The 22,137-nt window shown below is 42.4% G+C and overlaps 1 protein-coding gene across 4 annotated transcripts in view; it reads left to right on the plus strand.

Moving 5' to 3' along the window:
* Positions 1-648: 648 nt before the first annotated feature.
* Positions 649-22,137, plus strand: part of SH3KBP1 (SH3 domain containing kinase binding protein 1) — a 151,875-nt gene continuing 130,386 nt past the window's right edge. For all 4 annotated transcript variants that reach the window (XM_080612499.1, XM_080612501.1, XM_080612500.1 and 1 more), the window contains exon 1: positions 649-772. In XM_080612499.1, coding sequence (XP_080468625.1) covers positions 664-772 — 109 coding nt within the window. In that variant the 5' untranslated portion in view covers positions 649-663. The remainder of the gene's footprint in view (positions 773-22,137) is intronic.

Raw genomic sequence — 22,137 nt, forward strand, 5'->3', positions numbered from 1 at the left:
CAGTGGTTCTGACAGCAGGCTCTCTATATGCTTCTGCCAATTATGGTAACATTTGTCATATTTTCCTAGTTAATATTTGTCTTCCTGCTGTGGTGGTTGTTTCTGTGGGCTTCTTGACAGAGGGGAAGCAAACTTAGCTGCCTTTACATCAAGAATACTGTACTCAGTTCTGCCATGTGCGTCAAATGTGCAGCTAAATGATGGTTAAACTGGGAACCCTCTCTCCCCCCGAGCTTCAGTGATCTTTAGTAAAAGGTTTGCAGAGCTGTCCTTTAATTTTCAAGCATAAATACGAAATTAACCTCTTTAAAAAAAAAAAAAAAAAAGTATCCATTGGAAGAGTTACTAAAAATTACTTTCATTTTAGAATCATAGAATAGTTAGGGTTGGAAAGGACCTTAAGATCATCTAGTTCCAACTCCCCTGCCATGGCCAGGGACACCTCCCACTAAACCATGCCACCCAAGGCTCTGTCCAACCTGGCCATTTTGTGGCATTTTAACTTATAAAGAGTCTTGGAGGTAGCGTTAGGAGAGGCAGAAGTTTTAAGAAATCTTGGGATCTTGAGAGTTAGAATATTCTGTAATACCCTTTTTTTAACTGTTTCTTCTTTTTCTTCTCCCTCTCCACCTACTTTTTCTTCTGCAGGAAATAAAGAAGGACATGAAGAAAGAAAATACTTCCAACAAACCACCAGAGAAGCCTATAAATGAAGTTTCCAATGGAAGCTCTTTACCACTGTCTGAGACAATTATTAGAACCAACAAAAAAGGTATAGTGTATGGAAGCTTTAATGCAGATCTGCAGACCTGTAAAAGAACAATATGTAAATCTTGTTTTCTAGAAATAAAGCTATAGTCTATTTAACTGTAAAGGCATAGCAGGAATAGTAATAAAAATAAGCTCATTGTCCTTTTAAACTGGCATATGGCTACATGCATTATGTCTACTATTTCCACATGAATTTGCACAGACACTCCTTTCTTCTAGAAGAAGTCATTCCTAGATACATTTAATTAAGAAAAGCTGTATGAGGGGATTACTAAAGCTTTTTAAAGTAAGGAACTGGCAGCTTGCATCTGAGGAGGTTTCTGTACAGTGATGTCAGTCCACGTTCACGTATTCATGTTCTGTCCGGGACAGAGACTGGTTACTGACAGAGAATTTAAAAAAAAAAAAAAAAAAAAACAAAAACACAAAAAAATTCTGAAATCATAAAGCTTAATGCATTAGTTTCCTGGGGAGTGTCACTGTCTTCTGTTTCAGACTGGAATGTGTGCTCTTCATATCTGGCTTGATTCCCAATGCAGATTCCTATGTAGGGGAAATGAGAGCCTCAGATCTTCTGTCTCTTTCCCTAGCTCTCAGAAACATTAGAACAAAACAAAAAATTGGCAAAAAAAAGCTGGATTTTCTTTAGATTATGTTTATATTCCCATTGGTTTGTGGGAGGACAATTGGCTATGTGCAAGAGAGGGACTGTGTTTTTTCCTGGAGAATTCACTGGACAGTTTCTCACTTGCTGCCTTTTACAGAATAATCTGTTGTCATTAATCATTGCTGTAATGTGATTTCAACTTTGGCATGTCTTCTATACTGTTAGGACTATGCATATGGAAATTTCATCTTCTGTATTATCAGTGAATATTGCATTTGAGCTGCAGCTTGACCAGAGGTCTTAAACCTAAGGTTTGCAACTGCAAGTAGAGAAGATTTAATAATTTCTGCAAAATGTATGCCTTTCTTTAAAAGGCAAGGGGGAGTAATCTCCACCTCTTTTGCAAGGATTGATGTCCTCTGAAAGAAAAATTGGAAATAAATCTCAGAAAACTTTGTCTTTTGACTTTGCAATGTCATCTTGAATCTGGAGGTAACGTCCAACATTTCTGCTTTGGGTCATAGATTTTCGAAGAAACAGCAGAATTAAATTACCAAGAAGTACTCTTTTTTTCATGGCTGCTATACAGAACCATATGAGTAGTTGGGAAATTATCTAGGGACCGAGTCTGTTCCGTATTGCTTCAGCTGCTATTTGGAGAAGGCTAATCGCTGCAGCAGATGCGGAGATTTGGTTCAGTCACAAGGGGATAACACTCCTAATATACTTGGAGCACAGGCTTTCTCTTCTTCCCTCTGGCTCAAAAGCTTTAAAGGATTCAGGAGATAAAGAAGATTTTTTTGTCTGTATCTGGAGTATACAAAACTTCGTATTTATTGAAGGGAGCAAAGCAAAGACTGACGGGAAGATCTGTAGCTTGAGGAACTGGGTTAGGTTTTGAAGTAGCAAAATTTCTTATTAGTATGTTATTGCATTGTATGTCATTGGTGGGGATTGAATATCTCATGGCTACCTGTACAAAGTGTCAGGGTTAGTAAATTTCTCATTTTGGCTGCTTCTACACAGCTGTTTCCATTACTGCAGAGCAAGCAGTTGCAACGTGCCATACTTCAGCAGTGTAGCTAAGGATACATAGAGCATAACAAGGCCGAGAGAGCTTTCTCTCTTTTCTTTTCTGGGGTCAGTTTGAGCATGATGCCAAGTAGCCTTGCTTAAGTAAGGACATCTAAGTGAGTAGTTACTGTTGTGTGCAGTAATAGTTTTCTAAGCTCTATGTTTCAACTCTCCTTCTGGAAAGTATTGCAATATTTTACTGAAGAGGGAGTCCTAACTGCCACAGAGAGTATTTTCCTCAAGTGTTCTTGTGCTACGATTTTTATTAAACCCTCCCTCAGTCTCTTGACTGATCATAGAATGTGACCTGTCCTGAAAGATGGTACTTTTTTTTTTTTTTCCTCATTGTTAGGAGGTGAGAAGGAATGGGATGCATCTAAAGGTCTTTGGGTGGTTTGGTTTTTTTTTACCACTATTCAGTAGTAAAAATAGTAGGCAGCAATATTTATTTGCTTGGGCAATGTAATGTTGCTGCTTGGAACTTCAGAGCAGGTTCAGTGATGTGGGATTGAAGCATTCTGTGCTGGTGCATTGTTTCTATCACTGAGATGATGACAAGTGTTTTTCTACTGCTGTGGTGTTATGTTGCATAGTTTTACTACTTAACTTGGTTGGCCTAATTTAAGTGACAGCATTTTAGCAGGCATTCACATTTTGAGCAGAAGAATCTTGGCCTCTTGGGCTTCTGGCTTGTAGAGTGTTTTTCCTTCAGGAATATTGACAAGTGTCCAGAAGTGGTATTCAAGGAAAATAGCTAAATTATTCATAAGAAACATCTAAGTAGCTAAGAGGAAAAGAATGGATTTCTGAAAAAAAGAGGTATTTAGGATCCAGCTTCATATAACTTTTTTGGGGTTCTTATAATAAAATCAGTGTAAATTGAAATGCCTTCTGTGGAAGCTTATTTCATCAAACAAGTAATGAATATTACTACTTTGGATTACAGATGTAACATAGGAACAAATTAAATTACACCAGTGGTGTAATGCCACTGGTAGTAGCATACCTGGGTTAGTGCTGCCATTGCATAGTGAGGGGTGGCCACTGATTGTGGTATTAATTGCTGTAGGTCCCCATCTGTGAATCATTCAGGTTTTTGTTAGAAAGACCAGGAGAAAATGGAAGGATTTGACTTCTGTCAGCTTTTCACTGGGGGCAGTAAAAATGGAACATTTCCAATCCTTTAATATTTCTTACTGACTACAAATACTAGTGACCTAGTGGAAACAAATGGTAGAAATGACTGCTGTGGTGGGCATAATTTAGGATACTTTTACACTTGGCCTTGATGTATTTGCGAGAGTTAGTATTTGTAGGTATTTCCTCTCTTTACAGGGTAGAAAATATGATCTAGAAGTTAGGGCTACACCTAAGAAATAATGGGTTTATTTTCTAGGTCTGCCACAAAGTTTCTGTGTAACTCCTGCTAAATCACTTAAACTGTTGGCCAAATTACCACACTTTAATTTCCAAGATCAGGTATCTTAGTACGTATTGATTTTTCAGATAGGCAGAGGGATTTTTTTTTTTTCCTGGTTTATTGCTGTGGCATATCCAAATTTATTCATAACCTCCAGGTATTTCAGGTGTGTCTGCATGAGACTGCTTATTGGCAAAACCTGGGTTTATACCTGCCTCATAAAGATGATGAGATCTGTTATAGCATGGTAGCCATGGCAATTAACATCAAGGAAACTCAGCATTTTATTATAGCATTCTAGTGAGTTCATGCTTCATCTCCAAGAGGCTCAAAAAAGTACCATTTGCTTGAGTGCAGAGGTGGGGTTAAGGGCGTGTAAAGTCCTTATGTGTTCCCCAACAGTTCCCAGGGCTTGCAGCAGCAATAGCCTAGGCTCTAATGGATGCTTGAGGTGCTGCATTATCAGCCCCTGTCTAGGGAAAAAGGCTGTGGCACTGAATGACCTGTCTGAAGCTGTGTGAATGTCAGCTATGGTTGGCTTGCATTTCTATTGACAGAATCTGGGAGGGATCATTCTTTTGCTTCTTCCTACAGTTGATATGCTAAGAAAAAATCTTTCAATGCCAGGTGTAGGTCTTCTAGTGTATCTTTTCACTGTTCCAGAATTTTTAGTTGTCATATAAAACTGTTGTTCTAAAACTTCTGAAAGCTGACTTAAAAAAAAAAAGTAAAATTTCTTTTTTTTATTTACAGTTGGCATTGTTGCACCCTAGTAGTAAAAGGTTGGGGAAGCCTTTTCTTCCCTGAAAACATTTTCAGGCTGTTTGAAAAAAAAAAACCAACAAAATTATTGCTATTGTTACTATTCTTTAAGAAACGTTGGAAAATTAATTGAGTCTCGGAACAGGAAAACACTGTAAGATACATATTTTTTTATTTTCATAAATGTTTTTCCAACATGGTGAAATTCCATTTTTTCCAAGTTAACTTCAAAATCTAAAACCAGATCCGAACTTCTGCAACTGTTCCCTATCTGTCAAAAATTCAGTACAATCTTCATCAGGTATAAAGAAATCGCATGCAAAGAGCTTAGCTGTTAAATGGCCATGGCTTATTTTAGGATATTTTTTCTCTGAATTTTGAGTATCCTATTTTAAAATATCCTATTCATTGTGCTATTTTATGTGTCTGGGAATAGGAGCCCACTTGCAAAGGCCAAATTGCAAAACTGGAGTTGACAGGCTGTATTTTATAAGTAAACTAACAACAATCATTATACAAGTAAACATATTTGAGGAAAAGATATATTGCATTGCCAGATGTATTTATTTTATATAAACTGTAAATGCAGTCTGCATTGAGGTTGTTCAGGCCAGCAAATCTGAACAGCTCATTGTGTGTTACATGTTCTTAATCAGAGCCAAACACTGAAGGAAAGCAAAGAAATTTTTTTTCTAGTTCTCTTGAGAATTATTTATTTTACCTTTCACACTACATTTAAATAATGAAAAGAACTTGCATCCTACCCTAAAAGGGAAAGGTTTGTGAAAGTAGATTTAATGATATAATAGGTTTATGTTATGAATAATTAACAAGTGTAGTATATACAAACCTGAGATTTAAGTCTATTTTTGTAAATTAGAGAAATAGTAAAAGCATTTTACAGGAAAAGTGATGCATTGTTGAGTAGCTTTGTGATGATCTGGGATGAGAGATGGCGACTCAGTGTATGAGTTGTGTCAACTCTGAGCTTTATATTAAGCGATGTATGTAAGCTATGATCCTGGTCACATTTTTCAACAGAAAGGCAAACCTCAAAATTTCCTTCATAAAATCTTTTATTATAAACCTAGTGCAAATGACTGCTTTAGTCATGTGCCATTCGTGTTTGATGAGGTGTCTGACCCTCAGTATGGTCAGCTTTGGTTTATCTTTCAAACACAGGAAGTTTGGAGGCATTGATCTGCCTTTGGGTTGGATTATCTTTCTGCTGTTTGTACATTTGGGCCATCTCCACAGACAGGCTTTGGTATTTCAAATGCTGCCAACTTCAGAGAAATTATAGCTAGCATGAAAAAAAATCCTTTTCATTTTTAAGATCAGCTAATTGGTGTATAATCAGTATACAGTTTACACAAATATGCACAAGAACATACTTCTCAGCCTATTAAGGTTAAAATGTGCTTACAACATATGACACAAACCCAAAATGAGACATAAAGAACTAATGGCACAGGAAACTCGAATGCAGCAAAATATTTATTCTTTGAGTTTAAACACCATATCTTCATATGCATAAGTAGTGTCCCAGATACATTTCCTTTAAAAGTACTGTTTCTTGAAAATAAATGCTTGGATGATTTTTACCCTCAGGTAAGCTACACTGCACTGAAAGGCACTGCTTTCAGTTCAGAGGGCAGGAAAAGGCACTGGTTTGTGCTGTACATGTGGATGGCAGCCAGAAAGAAACTTGTGTATGTGTGTGTGATTTGTAGTGGTTTAACAATTTTTTTTCTGGAGGCAGACAAGAAGGAATCATTTTTCCCATGCTAGAGGAAAGATCTCTTTGTAAAGTTCCCTCTTGATTATTCAAAACTGTATAGTATTTAATGCATGCAGTAGAGGATACGTGGAAAAATGATACTCTAGCATTTTAGTTTCATAGTTTTTCTGATGAAAAATGATTCTCAGAAGTGTGATGAGGGGACACTTAAGGTGCATGTCATACAGCTGATTAGAGAGCTGAAGAGTAAGATATGTTCAGAACAGGAGTAATTCTCTAATCTGTGAACATCCTTCCTTGCATCATGTGACCATGCTTTTGGATTCAGTATCCTGTCATATAAATACAGTTATACAGTAAGGGAAATTATAAAACAGTGCAATTCAAAATTATTGCCTTACCTGCCTGATGCCATAAAATGAGTTTAGTTCTTTGGGTTTTTTTCTTGTAGTTGTAACTATACTGTGAAATCTACCTAAAATAGGCTTATTCTATAGAACAGGAATACAGAGATAGGTGGTACCATTGTTCTAAATTTGAGATTAGTCTGTTGACCATTGACATGACTACTTTTTTTTTTTTTTTTTTTGGCTGGAAGAAATCTGTCAGTGCTGTCTTCTTGGCAACAGTGGAATGGGGGCTTATTCTTTTCAAAGCAGATCTTTTTTATGAGTCCTATCTAAATAATGACATAAGATATTTTAACTCTCGACTTTTTTCTATGTTATGGTCATTTGCTGCCCTGTTTTCAGTTAAGGTTTCATTATCTATCCAGATCTCAGTAGCTTATTCCAGTGAGAAAATTTATTTTCCTGTCGTTTACTGTGCAGTGCCCTCCATCTTCTTTTTATCCTAAGTGTCTGCCCTTTTCAATTACTTCTTCCAGGTATTCTGCAGAATGCATAAGTGCTGAGCTCTGATGTAGCTGCTGTAATTTTGCATAGTTGGATCCAGTCACTGGTGTGGGATCCTAGTGAGTATTGTGAGGCTCTGTGCAGGAGCAGCCTGTAGAAGTTGGTTGTAGAAATCCCTCTTAATTTGAATTGTAATTCCAAGTCCGTTGTATCTGGGTATGTCCTGGTTTCATCATCATCTGTTTGTCTGGGTGACTGTCTTCTTGTGTGTCATATGTTTAGCTCTAGGATCCCTATTTATGGATCATGCTGTAAAAACACTGAACAAAAATAAAGCCACTACATCAAGGAGCTAACTATATATACACCTGTGTGAATACATATATGTATGAGAGAACAACAGAAAAAAAAAGAATACAAGGGAACATGCATTATTTGGATGATTGCTATCAGGCTAAATCTGGCTCTGCATTTGAAAATTGGGAGGGCAGTATGGAGAAAACTGTGATAACACTGCCTTTAAAATTTAACAGGCACTGATAGGTGCCTGAATACTAAATGAAATTCTTTTAAATGAATTCTTTTAAAGTAGCAACAGCAATGAGTTTGTAATTTCCTCATCTTAAAACTAATTTCCCTATCACGAAAGAAACTGTTTATTTTTCCACAAGGTTCTGCAGAGAAATGTCTTCTTGCTGCCAGCAGTTCCCTCCTTCTCACTGCCATAGGATAAGTTACTTGGCACCTAGTAAGGCCTAGCTGCCTTTAAGGCTGACCTTCTGCCTCCTGACTGTAGCTGTGTCTGTCTCCTGTGGCCTTTCATTTGGGTGGTGTGGGATTTTCGAGAACAGCATGACTAACTTGATTTGAAAATTAGCAGACCAACCTTTCTCCCCTAACCCTTCTCACAACTTTCTGTGGTTAAGGAATGTCAGAAGACGAGCAGGGTGGCTTACTTGAAACAGAGCATCGAAACGAGTTATTGGGGGTCTCTGTACGTTTGCCAGTGCTTTAGCCTGGGGTATCTACACCTTGTATGTGGCAGCTCTGGTAGAAGAGACAGACTTCCTAATTCTGTGATAGAGACAATGAAAGCAAAGGAGCAATGCAGGGACACTGCTGTGGAATAGAAAACATAACCCTATCTGGAATGAAAATTTGAGGTCGAAAGAGTATACTTTGTGTAAACTAACATCTTTTCTGTGACCTCTGAAACTTTGCCAGTGCACTTTAAACTGGGTCAGGAATGCTTGCCTTGTCATTCCTGGAGTTAATCTTGATGAATTTGTAACAGCTAAGTTAAGCATGTCCATTTAAGTGGACAGATCCTTAGTTCAGTGATGCTTTGCCTTTGCTTGCTTAGATGGTAGGTGGGATAGTGCTCTCTTGCTAAATATGGACAGGGATCTGGTGTTAGCCTTCCCTGCTGGGCTGGAATCAGGGCTGTGTAGGTGTTGTCATCTTTCCCCCATTGCCTGTAGGTAGTGATAAGAGTGAGCCATGCTATGCTAAGTTAGGGCTTTAATCAGCATGCTGAGGCAGTTAGAGATTTCTGGCTCCTGTGACAACCATAAAACCTTTAAATGACTTCTGGTGTTGTAGGTAAGAAGCAGGAGCTGTCAACAGCTCCTTGTGGTCTCCTTCAAATTGCAGTGTCATGTGACATGAAGACCTAAATTATTTGTCTGAAAGCTTGTTCTTAACTCAGTAAAAGAACCCCTCTGTAAAGAATATTTTTTTGGATGTAAGTGGCAGTTTAATGTGAACATACGCCTTTATACTCTTCTATGATTGCATTTTTTTAAAACAGCTCCATACTTGTGCTCTCTGGATTGGGATAGTGACTTGTTCTGCTGCTGTTGAATCATTTCAGTGCAGGAAACTTTTTGACTTCTGTCTCCTTGGACCAGAAGGAGACTACAGTCATTATTCAAGAGCTTCCTCTTCTGACAGAATGGTATTTATAAAACCACGTTGAGATAAACTTCTGCAGACAGTGGCAAGAATGTATGCACCAAAGGAAGAATTGTCACTGCCTTGGTGGTTTAGGAAAGCTTAGCAGAGAGTTTTGCTTAGAAGCATGCTGTGGGAGTGACCTCTGTGAACCAGCTTCCAGTCTGAGGTTTGGTTAGGAGTGTGTCCATGGAGGAGACATAACTCTGAATGCACTTTGCACAGGTATTTTTCACCTGTTCTTTTGCCTTACTGCCTTACTACTCCCTTTCCCATGTGCACATATGCAGCATTTACAGTGCTTTAAGCAAAGCTTTGCTGTTTGCTGCAAGTGACAAGAAACTGTGAAAGATTTGTCCATAAAGCAGTTGTTTGTGCTGGTTTATGATCTGTGACAGATTCTATGAAACATTCTACTTCCAGGAATTGATACAGGCTTTAAAAACTTTCTTCTGATAAAGTGACATGCCTGGAATGCACTTGTCACTGCATTAATTTTAGTTATTTTTCACATCCAGTATGAAATACTTTGACTCATCTGGTTAAAAGCCCCTGAAGTTAGGGATGTTTGCTTGGCTCTAAGTAGATTGGAAAACCACATGGAGGTATCAGGGAGTGTTCATAATGCATGGCTTGGATTATTCTGAGTAGGGTGGCATTGTTAGCTATGTAGGCTTTCATTTTCAGATTCCTATGTTATGTAGGTGCAGTGACTTGTGTGACAAGACACTATACCTACAAAGATATAATTCTTATTTCCACTGGCATGAAGTTTCCCAACATTTTATTCATTGAATACTTCATACATGTTTTGTCTTATTTCAAAATTTCCTCCTTTACAGTCTATTCCACCATTTTCAAGGTGCTTTATAACATGGGAAGTTGTGCTTTTGTTAGTGCTGTGTTGCTATGTGTTGTACTGTTTACCATGAATTTTTATTCTCTTGCTGCTTTCTAGTGTTTCACAGTTAAGATGCACCAATAATTTGCAGTAGTTCCTATTCTGTATCTTTTTGCATTCATTTTTGAATTTATAAATACATGTTTGTGCCTGTTTCTTGCTTGGTGTTAATTTGTACTATCATCCTCTTTAAAAATTCAAAGCATGCTGCTGATGTCCAAGCTCATTGGTAGGGTGGTTGTGCTTGACAAGGGAGTGAAACGTGGAAGTGCTGACAAGAGGCTGATTGCTGATTCTTGGCCCCAAGCACGAGATTACAATATGAAAGATTGCTGTTATTATCTGTCACACAGCAAGGGCATTATTTCCTAACTTCAGCACTGACTTAATTTAGAAACTGAAGCAGAGGTCCTCATGGTGAGAAGTAGCTCCCTGCAGATGCCCAAATTAGCTGGGAATGAGTGTTGAAGTCAGCCAGAATGTAGTGCCACTTGTATGGTCCTCTGCTTGGGCTGCATCATCGCAGTGAAGTCCTTCATGGTTTTAGCTGTTATATATGTTACTATAGCATCTGTTGTGATTGCATCTTCATAAATCTGCCACTCTGCTCCACAGACTACTCCAGAGAGCACTGGCACCTGCAAGCATCCCTGGCCACCATGACAGCCTAAGATACATCTGCTTCCCCCAAAAATACTTTGCTGCTCCAGAATCTGTTTCTGATACCATTTTCTCTAGGGAGCAAATTTCATCAGCATTGTACTTGTACAGTGGTCAGTCTGGCACTGTATTCATTGCTCAGATTTCTTGAGTAGTGCCCTACAGTAGATGACAGGGACAGCGCTGTGTTTAGTGACCAAAGTACAGTAGCATCCCAGCTGCCCAGTACCTTGAATGTAAATTATACGCATTCAAGCAGCTCTTTTTTTTTTTTATACTAGGTTATGTAATTTCCATGCATTCCTGGACTTCAGGAGAACACACTTTGGCCTTTTTGGGGATCTGCTTGGTAGAGTACCATGGGATAAAACCCTGGAGGGAAGAGGGGCCCAAGAAAGCTAGTTAATATTCAAGCATCACCTCCTCCAAGCTCAGGAGTGGTATATCCTGAAAGTTGATTAAAAATGCCAGGAGGTCTGCATGGATGAACAAGGAGCTTCTGGGCAAACTGAAACACAAAAAAGGAAGCCTACTCAGGGTGGAAGCAAGGATGGGTAGCCTGGGAGGAATAGAGAGAAATGGTCTGAACAGCCAGGGGTCAGGTTAGGAAAGGTAAAGCCCTGATAGAATAAAATCCAGCCAAGGACATCAAGGGCAACAAAAAAAGGTTTCTATAGGTATGTCTGTCATAAAAGGAAGACTAGGGAAAATGTGGACCCTCTCTGAAAGGAAACAGGAGACCTGGTTACCCAGGACATGGAGAAGGCCAAGGTTCTTAATGTCTTTTTTGTCCTCGTCTTCATCAGCAAGAGCTCCAGCCTCACTGCCCATGTCACTAAAGGAAGAGGCATGGGCCTTTTCTCGCATTCATTCATGGGAGAATGAATAGCCACCCACTGTAGGAGAAAATAAGGTTCAAGATCATCCAAGTAATCTGAAGGTGCACAAGTCCATGGAACCTGAGAAGTTGGATACACAGATTTTGAGAGAACTGGTGTATGAAGTGGCTAAGTACTATCCATTATATTTGAGAAGCTGTGGCAGTGCGGTGAAGTTCCCACTGACTGGAAAAGGAGAAACATAACCTTCATTTTTAAGGCAAGAAGGAAGACCCAGGAAACTACAGGCTGGTCAGTGTCACGTTGTGCCTGGCAGGATTGTGGAGCAGATCCTCCGGAAACTGTGCTAGGGCACATGGAAAATATAGAGGTGGTTGATGACAACCAACATGGCTTCACTAAGGGTATATCACATTTAACAGGTCTGGTGGCTTTCTGTGACAGGGTTACAATGCTGGTGGATAAGGGAAAAGCAACTAACATTATCTAACTGGACTTGTGCAAAGTATTTAACATTGTACTGCATAACATCCTTGTCTCTAAACTGGAGAGGCATTTGACAAATCGACCACTCAGTGGATAAGTGTCGTGGTTTAAGCCCAGGCCATAAATCAGAACCACACAGTCTACTCTCACTCCCCCCCCCCTTTTTTCCTCCCCCCTCTCCTAGAGGGATGGGGAGGAGAATGGATAAGAATGTAACTCCCACGGGTTGAGATAAGAACAGTTTAGTGACTAAGGTATAACACAAATCACTACTGCTACCATCAATAATAATCATGATAAAAGAAATAACAAGGGAAGAGAATACAATACCACCTGCTGACCGATAACACCCAGCCTGACCGAGCACCAACCGATACCTCGCCCTCACCCAGCAGTGATCCAGCCCTTCCGGGTAACTCCCAGTTACATCCTGGGCATGATGTGCTGTGGTATGGAATACCTCTTTGGTCAGTTTGGGTCAGGTGTCCTGTCTCTGCTTCCTGCCGGCTTCCCCTCCTCCCTGGCACAGCATGAGACTCACAAAGTCAGGCTAAACGTTCTGACCAGCAGCTAAAAACATCAGTGTTATCAGCGCTGTTCCCAGGCCAAAAGTCAAAAACACAGCGCAGCACCAGCTACTAAGAAGAAGAAAAAATGACTGCTGCTGCTGAACCCAGGACACGGGCCTAGTGGAAAATGTTCTAGCCCATGTCAGGGAGATTGGAACTGTATGATCTTTAAGGTCCCTTCTAACCCAAACCATTGTATGATTCGTTGGGGATATTTCAATGGGTAAACTAACCAGCTAAAGTACCCTCACACAAGTTTCAGTCATTAACACCAGATATTCCTTTCATTTTAAATAACTTTAAATGCTGTATTTTTGTATGTCCCTACCTCTTTTAATACCATGTGTACCTTGTGTAGACTTCTGTGTAGACTCGTGCCAGATTCCAGATGTCCCTGATCTATATAGTGTTGTATCTAGCTCTGCAAAAGCTGCAAGATGCAATGTCAGCCATTATTGCTTAATTTTGCAACTACAATCATAAGACTTGGTATTTTTTTCAGGCCTAGGAATTCTCTGTGTCCTGGGTTCAGCAGTAGCAGTCAGTTTTTCTCCTTTTTAGTAGCTGTTGCAGCACTGTGTTTTTGACTTTCAGCCTCGGAACAAAGCTGATAACAGTGATGTTTAGACTGACCAAAGACTTTGTGAGTCTCATGCTCTGCCAGGGAGGAGGAGGGGCCGGGAGGAAGCAGGGACAGGACGCCTGACCCAAACTAGCCAAAGAGGTATTCCATACCACAGCACGTCATGCCCGGGGATGTAACTGGGAGCTACCCGGAAGGGCACGTCCTCTTTTCGGTCGGGCTCTTTTCCGGCGAGCGGTATCATATTTTCTTCCCTTGTTATTTCTCTTATCATTATTATTATTGGTGGCAGCAGTAGTGATTTGTGTTATACCTGAGTTACTGGACTGTTCTTATCTCAACCCGTGGGAGTTACATTCTTTCGATTCTCCTCCCCATCCCTCTGGGGAGTGGGGGGGGGGAAGTAGACTGCGTGGTTCTAATTTATGGCCTGGGCTTAAACCACGACAGTTCTTTTTGGCGCCCAACGTGGGGCACGAAGGGTTGAGATAACGACAGATCTGACCGGAGTGTGTCTAATCGTATTTGTGATAAGCATTCAGTGTTTTAGATTAATAGTCACTCGTCACAATGCTGATTTATTGGCTCTCAAAGTTGTTGTTTTTGATCTCACAGTCTCAATATGCCGTAGGTTACTTAGAGCCGGTATTTGCTGTGTTGGTGTTTTTCAAGTGTGGGGCTTGGGCTAAGGTTGTTGTCTCGTTGTATTTTGTAGCAATGACTTGTAATACAATAGAAGGATTGATCATGAAACTGATCTGGCTTGTGTTCCCAGTGTGGTCACCACCTTTATACTTTGGGAGGTATATAATACAAATGCTTAGCAACTATACATCTTTTTTCTCCTTCCTGGGTGGTCAACCTATGAAGGAGACATTCTTTTACCCTCCCAGTGCCCCTTCCAGACCGTTTACAGCATCGTTTGAGAGTTTTGAAGTTTTTGAGTGGCCTTTTAATATTGTTGAGACCTGTTTGCTGATTGTGATGGGGGTCACCATGTTGGCACGCATACAGAGTGTGTTTTGTTCACAACCATTACGTCTGATCTCAAGAGTTAAGCAGAGTCGGGTTTGGGTCTTGTCTGGGGTTAGACGACAAAATAGGGGGACCGAGAGATTTTCCCCGAGGCTGGACAGCCATGAGTGGCAGGGTGTGTGGGATAGTATGGGCAAGTACCTAGGTCAGTGGGCCCCTCCAGTGTTTTGGAATTTCACCACCGAACAACTGCAAAATCCAGAAGAATTAGTAAAACACTTAAATGAGGTGTGCTGTCATCCTGGTCATACCAGAGAGGGACAAATCATGTCAACGTGCTGGGGCTTGGCCTATGCTTACCGGGCCTTGTTCAACACTATCCAGCACCTTCAAAAGGGAAAAAATGTCCCTGGATCTGAGGGCGAAGCAACAGACAGCGCAGCTACTCCAGCTCCGAGCACAGCAGCTACACCACCCCCAGCGACAAGTACAGCCACTACTCAAACTTCGACTGCAACAGACAGTGCAGCTACCCCAGCTCCAAACACAGCAGCTACACCACCCCCAGCGACAAGTACAGCCGCTACTCAAACTTCAACTGCAACAGACAGCGAAGCTACCCCAGCTCCAACCACAGCAGCTACACCACCCCCAGCAACAAGTACTGTTGCTACTCAAACCACAGTGATGACTGCAGCTAAACCAGAGGACCAATTCGTACCAATATCGATTGCCCCTCTACGCAAGAGAAAAAGCAAAAAAGAGGCAAGAAGGGTGAAGCGAGATGAAGAAACAATGTATTCACCACTCAGGACAGCATCTGGTCAGGAGTCATCATCACATGACGAAGAAGAAGAAGAGGTGACTTCTCGACCTCGGACCTCAACCGAGCTACGGAATATGCGAAAAGATTTTACCCGTCAACCAGGGGAGCACATCATCACCTGGTTGCTGCGATGCTGGGACAATGGGGCCGATGGTCACGAACTAGGAGGTACGGAAGCCAAGCAGCTGGGATCGCTTGCTAGAGAAGGGGGAATTGACAAAGCAATTGCAAGAGAGAAAAAGTCCCTCAGTCTTTGGAGGCGGCTCTTGGCAGCTGTGAAAGAAAGGTTTCCATACAAGGACGATGTTACGAGTCGTTCGGCCAAGTGGACTACTTTAGACAAAGGCATCCAGTCTCTGAGGGAATCAGCCATCGTAGAGATGATTTATCACATCAAACCGAATAACGGAGATATACCCATAGACCCAGATGAAGTCGAATGTACACGACCCATGTGGCGAAAACTTACACGGAATGCACCGTCATCATATGCCCATTCATTGGCAACAGTAACCTGGGGTGACATAGTAACACCAACAGTGGATGAAATGATTCATAAACTCCGAGAGTTCGAAGACAATCTCACCCCTTCCATCATCTCAGCTGTGGAAAAACTGTCCCAGGATGTCAAACAATTGAGGGACGGTCTATCTGATTTATCCAGCTCCTCACGTGTACCAACACAGGTCTCAGCTGTTAACAAAAGACGTCCTATTGTTCGAGACAGAAGATATAGAAGGCAAACACCACGGGCCACCCTATGGTTTTACCTGCGGGATCATGGAGAAGACATGACGAAGTGGGATGGAAAACCTACTTCAGCTTTGGAGGAACGGGTGCATGAATTGAAAATAGGAACAAGGGTCAAGACTAATCATCCCATGAGAGCTGCGGCTTCAGTCTCTGGTGAGCAGGTTCCCAGATGGAGTGGAAGAGCTGTTTTTACTCCAGCTCCTATGATAACGAAGAATAATCCCTTTCAATACGACTTAGGTGTCCAACGTTGTGATGACTGTTAGAGGGACCCTGCCTCCAGCCAGGTGGAGGTAGGGGATAATCGGATTTACTGGACTGTGTGGGTCAGATGGCCTGGCACATCAGTCCCACAGAAGTATAAAGCTCTCGTAGATACCGGTGCACAGTGTACCCTGATGCCGTCAAGCTGTCAAGGGGTGGAACCCATCTATATCTCTGGAGTGACAGGAGGTTCCCAAGAGTTGACTGTACTGGAGGCTGAGATCAGCCTGACTGGAAGGAAATGGCAAAAGCACCCCATTGTGACTGGTCCAGAGGCTCCATGCATCCTCGGCATAGATTACCTCAGGAGAGGGTACTTCAAAGACCCAAAAGGGTACCGATGGGCTTTTGGTATTGCTGCTTTGGAGACTGAGGAAAATGAGCAGCTGTCCACCTTGCCTGGTCTCTCAGAGGATCCTTCTGTTGTGGGGTTGCTGAAGGTCGAAGAACAACAAGTGCCAATCGCGACCGCAACAGTGCACCGGCGGCAATATCGCACCAATCGAGACTCCCTGATTCCCATCCATAAGCTGATCCGCAGTCTGGAGAGTCAGGGAGTGATCAGCAGGACCCGCTCACCCTTTAATAGCCCCATATGGCCAGTGCGAAAGTCTAACGGAGAGTGGAGACTAACAGTAGACTATCGTGGCCTGAATGAAGTCACACCACCATTGAGTGCTGCTGTACCGGACATGCTAGACCTTCAGTATGAACTGGAGTCAAAGGCAGCCAAGTGGTATGCCACGATTGATATTGCCAATGCATTCTTCTCAATTCCTTTGGCAGCAGAGTGTAGGCCACAGTTTGCTTTTACTTGGAGGGGCGTCCAGTACACTTGGAACCGACTGCCCCAGGGGTGGAAACACAGCCCTACCATTTGCCATGGACTGATCCAGAATGCACTGGAACAGGGGCAAGCTCCAGAACACCTGCAATACATTGATGACATTATTGTGTGGGGTGATACAGCGGAAGAAGTCTTTGAGAAAGGGAGGGAAATAATCCAAATCCTGCTGAAAGCTGGTTTTGCCATAAAACGGAGTAAGGTCAAGGGACCTGCACAGGAGATTCAGTTTTTGGGAATAAAATGGCAAGATGGACGTCGCCAGATCCCTACAGATGTGATCAACAAAATAACAGCAATGTCTCCACCAACTAATAAGAAAGAAACACAAGCTTTCTTGGGTGCTGTGGGGTTCTGGAGAATGCACATCCCAAATTACAGTTCGATTGTAAGCCCTCTCTATCATGTGACCCGGAAGAAGAACGATTTTAAATGGGGCCCTGAGCAACAACAAGCCTTTGAGCAAATTAAACGTGAGATAGTTCATGCAGTAGCCCTTGGACCAGTCCGGAAAGGGCCAGATGTAAAAAATGTACTGTACACCGCAGCCGGGGAGAATGGTCCTACCTGGAGCCTCTGGCAGAAAGCTCCAGGGGAGACTCGAGGTCGACCCCTCGGCTTTTGGAGTTGGGGATACAAAGGATCTGAGGCCAGCTATACCCCAACTGAGAAAGAGATACTGGCAGCCTATGAAGGGGTTCGAGCTGCTTCGGAGGTGATTGGCACTGAAGCACAGCTCCTCCTGGCACCCCGGTTGCCCGTTCTGGGCTGGATGTTCAAAGGCAGGGTCTCCTCTACACATCATGCAACCGATGCGACATGGAGTAAATGGGCTGCACTAATTACACAACGAGCTCGAATAGGAAATCCCAGTCGTCCAGGCATTCTAGAAGTCATCATGGACTGGCCAGAGGGCAAAGATTTTGGAATGTCACCAGAGGAGGAGGTGATGCGTGCTGAAGAGGCCCCACCATATAATAAACTGTCAGAAAGTGAAAAGCAGTATGCCTTGTTTACTGATGGGTCCTGCCGTATTGTGGGAAAGCATCGGAGATGGAAGGCAGCTGTATGGAGTCCTCAAAGACAAGTTGCAGAAACTGCTGAAGGGGAGGGTGAATCGAGTCAGTTTGCCGAGGTGAAAGCCATCCAGCTGGCCCTGGACATTGCTGAACGAGAAAAGTGGCCAGTACTTTATCTCTATACTGACTCATGGATGGTGGCAAATGCCCTGTGGGGGTGGTTGCAGCAATGGAAGCAGAGCAACTGGCAACGCAGAGGTAAACCCATCTGGGCTGCTGCACTGTGGCAAGATATCGCTGCCCGGGTGCAGAACCTGGTGGTGAAGGTACGCCATGTAGACGCCCATGTACCCAAGAGTCGGGCCACTGAGGAACACCAGAACAACCAACAAGTGGATAAAGCTGCTAAGATTGAAGTGGCTCAGATGGACTTAGATTGGCAACATAAAGGTGAATTATTTTTGGCTCGGTGGGCCCATGACACTTCAGGCCATCAGGGCAGAGATGCAACATACAGATGGGCCCGTGATCGAGGGGTGGACTTAACAATGGACACTATTGCCCAGGTTATTCATGAGTGTGAAACATGTGCTGCAATTAAACAAGCCAAACGGTTAAAGCCTCTTTGGTATGGAGGACGATGGCTGAAGTACAAATATGGGGAGGCCTGGCAGATTGATTATATCACACTCCCACCAACCCGCCAAGGCAAGCGCCATGTGCTTACCATGGTGGAAGCAACCACCGGATGGCTGGAAACATACGCTGTGCCCCATGCCACTGCCCGGAACACTATCCTGGGCCTTGAGAACCAGATTTTGTGGCGACATGGCACCCCAGAAAGAATTGAATCAGACAATGGGACTCATTTCCGGAATAACCTTATAGGCACTTGGGCCAAAGAGCATGGCATTGAGTGGGTATATCACATCCCCTACCATGCACCAGCCTCTGGGAAAATCGAACGGTATAATGGGCTGTTAAAAACTACACTGAGAGCAATGGGTGGGGGAACTTTCAAGCATTGGGATACACACTTACCAAAGGCCACCTGGTTGGTCAACACCAGAGGATCTGCCAACAGGGCTGGCCCAGCCCAGTCGGAACTTTTACATATTGTAGAGGGGGACAAAGTTCCTGTGGTGCACGTGAAGAATTTGCTGGGGAAGACAGTCTGGGTTATTCCTGCTTCAGGTAAAGGCAAACCCACTTGTGGGATTGCTTTTGCTCAGGGACCTGGATATACTTGGTGGGTAATGCAGGAAGATGGGGAAGTCCGATGCGTACCTCAAGGGGATTTGATTTTAGGGGAAAACAGACAATGAACTCAATTGTATGCTGTTGCCTGCTATAGCCATCAACTAGAAGTCTGCAGGGCACCAGCGACTGGCCCTGACTTCCCTCCGACCATCATCCCAACAGAGAATGAACTTTGATAGAACCGGATGAGTTCTACAGTGAAGGAACGATCAGCATCAGCAGACAACGATCCAACACTGCACACAGCCTCTCCTGCCCTGAAAGACTGTTACAAGAGATGGAGCCCAACATCATGAACCGAACGGACTCAGTAGCTTTATAGGAATTGGTCCGTGCACTAAGATAACAGTGCACTGAAATGAGAGTGAGGGTATATGGAAAATGTGGGATCTGAGCATGACGTGAATGGTATGGAATAAGGGGTGGATACTGTCCTGGGTTCAGCAGTAGCAGTCAGTTTTTCTCCTTTTTAGTAGCTGTTGCAGCACTGTGTTTTTGACTTTCAGCCTCGGAACAAAGCTGATAACAGTGATGTTTAGACTGACCAAAGACTTTGTGAGTCTCATGCTCTGCCAGGGAGGAGGAGGGGCCGGGAGGAAGCAGGGACAGGACGCCTGACCCAAACTAGCCAAAGAGGTATTCCATACCACAGCACGTCATGCCCGGGGATGTAACTGGGAGCTACCCGGAAGGGCACGTCCTCTTTTCGGTCGGGCTCTTTTCCGGCGAGCGGTATCATATTTTCTTCCCTTGTTATTTCTCTTATCATTATTATTATTGGTGGCAGCAGTAGTGATTTGTGTTATACCTGAGTTACTGGACTGTTCTTATCTCAACCCGTGGGAGTTACATTCTTTCGATTCTCCTCCCCATCCCTCTGGGGAGTGGGGGGGGGGAAGTAGACTGCGTGGTTCTAATTTACGGCCTGGGCTTAAACCACGACACTCTGTTAGACTGCTGGCTCAGCAGAGTGTTATCCATTTGACTGCATGGTGGGCCAGACAGGGAGAATGACCAAGGTTGACATTAAACTAGAAAGAAAAATGCGGAGGTTGTTTTTAATAGCCAGCCAGTTCACTGTCTGCCTCCTTACACTGCTGCAAGAACACTTGATCTGACAGGATGGCAAGGAGTGTTGCAGGAGCTGGGAGAAGCAAAGGAAGCGGCACTGCTGCCTTTATTTGGTTGCAGATTAAAATAATCCTAAAAATGCTAGGAGTGATGGTTTGTCAAACTTTTTCATGGTCAGTCAATTAAATCAACTTCTATCAAAACGAGACATACCTTCTTGTCAGTTTGAACTGTCATTGTTGCTCTTCGCTTTTTTCTTGTGTTGGGGAGGTATATGGCTTGGTTAGTGTCCCAGAGAAACACCACTACAGTTGTATACAGAGTATTTCTCATACAGAACCCTTCTCCTCTCCCCATTCGTCATCTTGTAAATCATAGGATTGTTATGGAGGTGGATTTCATTACAGGCACAGCTGACTTGAGCCAGAGGCCTGTTTATTCACTGCTTTTAACTTTCAGGAAGTAACTTTTTAGTCATGTAGCAAGTGTAATGGAAAAGACAAGAGGAACTTGAAAGCTATTTTTAGGAAAAGAGTGATTATCCCAGCAAAACTAAAAAGAGACGTTGAGACATTGCAAACTTAAATCCTAGACAGATTTTTTAAAATTATTTTAAGATGCAGGAATTTCTTTTAATGTGTACATCAGTTGCCTGTCTGCTTGAGTAGTCCTCCACTTACCTTTGTATTTCTATGGAAATTTATATTCTCCTATGCATTGTATGAAAAACCCACTAAAAAATAGAAACTGATAATGCCAGGAAAAATAGCAAACCTGATAAAATGCCTTCAAAAGCACAGAGTGCATTTTAAGCACTTTTAAATTATTTTTATTTTTACAAATACAAGTAATACTTTCACAAATAAAAGTAGTATTATTGCCCAAATATGTTAGCATAACAGGTGACACAATAGTTTTGTAATAGACTGTAAGATCCAAAGGATAGGGTGAGCAGACATGGGTGTACAGATGCCATCAAAAAGGCTATCAAGATGGTGAGTTATGAAACCAGAGTACTTGCGTTGCCTAACACAGAAGTCTGAAAGACTCTTGTTTAAGGAAACAGAACAAACAAAGAAAGTAATCTATTAGAAATCACTCCGTTCAACATGGAGAGCTCTAGCACATTGATTAACATGACATTAAGGAGTCCTAGGCAGCCTCCTGATGAAAAGTTTGTGCCAAGACACGGGGATAGAAGTAGTCTGTGCAAATGCTGCTGTGGGGAAAAAAAGGTAAGTGTCAAAGAAAAGTCTGGTGGCAGGTTCAGTAGGGGATCTGGATGGTGTTAGGAGAGCTGTGCAACTGGATTCCAGGAATTGGTTTATTTGACAGGAAGTTTCATCTTTACACAGATCAGAGCTGACATGAAGTCATCACTACTCACAGCACATTGTTAGAAGCAGAAATGGTTGTGACCTCAGAGGCAAAGCCGAAGGGCATTAGGGTGTAGAGTCATGCAAGTATGACATGCCCAGATGTCATGGAGGGGGAAAATCTGGGTGAACTACTGGATGAAGGACTTTGGGCAGGCAAAGCAACAGAGGTTTCTGATGGGAAGTTATGTACAGCTTAAAAGTTGGTGTTTGATACAATGTAGTAAGACTGAGTTATTTCAGTATAAAAATCTTTCAGTGTCTAAAACCCACTGAAAACTAGCAGAAAGCTGAAATACAAGGTGAGTGAAGATCATTTGAAAGGTGGTTGTCAATAGATCCCTTGACTAGGACACAGAATGTTTAATTTGTTAATCACCATCCTGAAATTTATATGGGCAGTTACCATGCCACATGTAAAAAATAGAATTACGAAAATTAAAAGGCAGGCAAGCTTTTAGTGTAAGGACACAAAATCCAACAAGCACATGTTCTGCAGTCAGGTTGTAGGAAGTTCTGTGCCACAAAC

Source organism: Psittacula echo (genome assembly GCF_963264785.1).
Source record: "Psittacula echo genome assembly, chromosome: 3".
Classification (NCBI taxonomy): Eukaryota; Metazoa; Chordata; class Aves; order Psittaciformes; family Psittacidae; genus Psittacula; species Psittacula echo.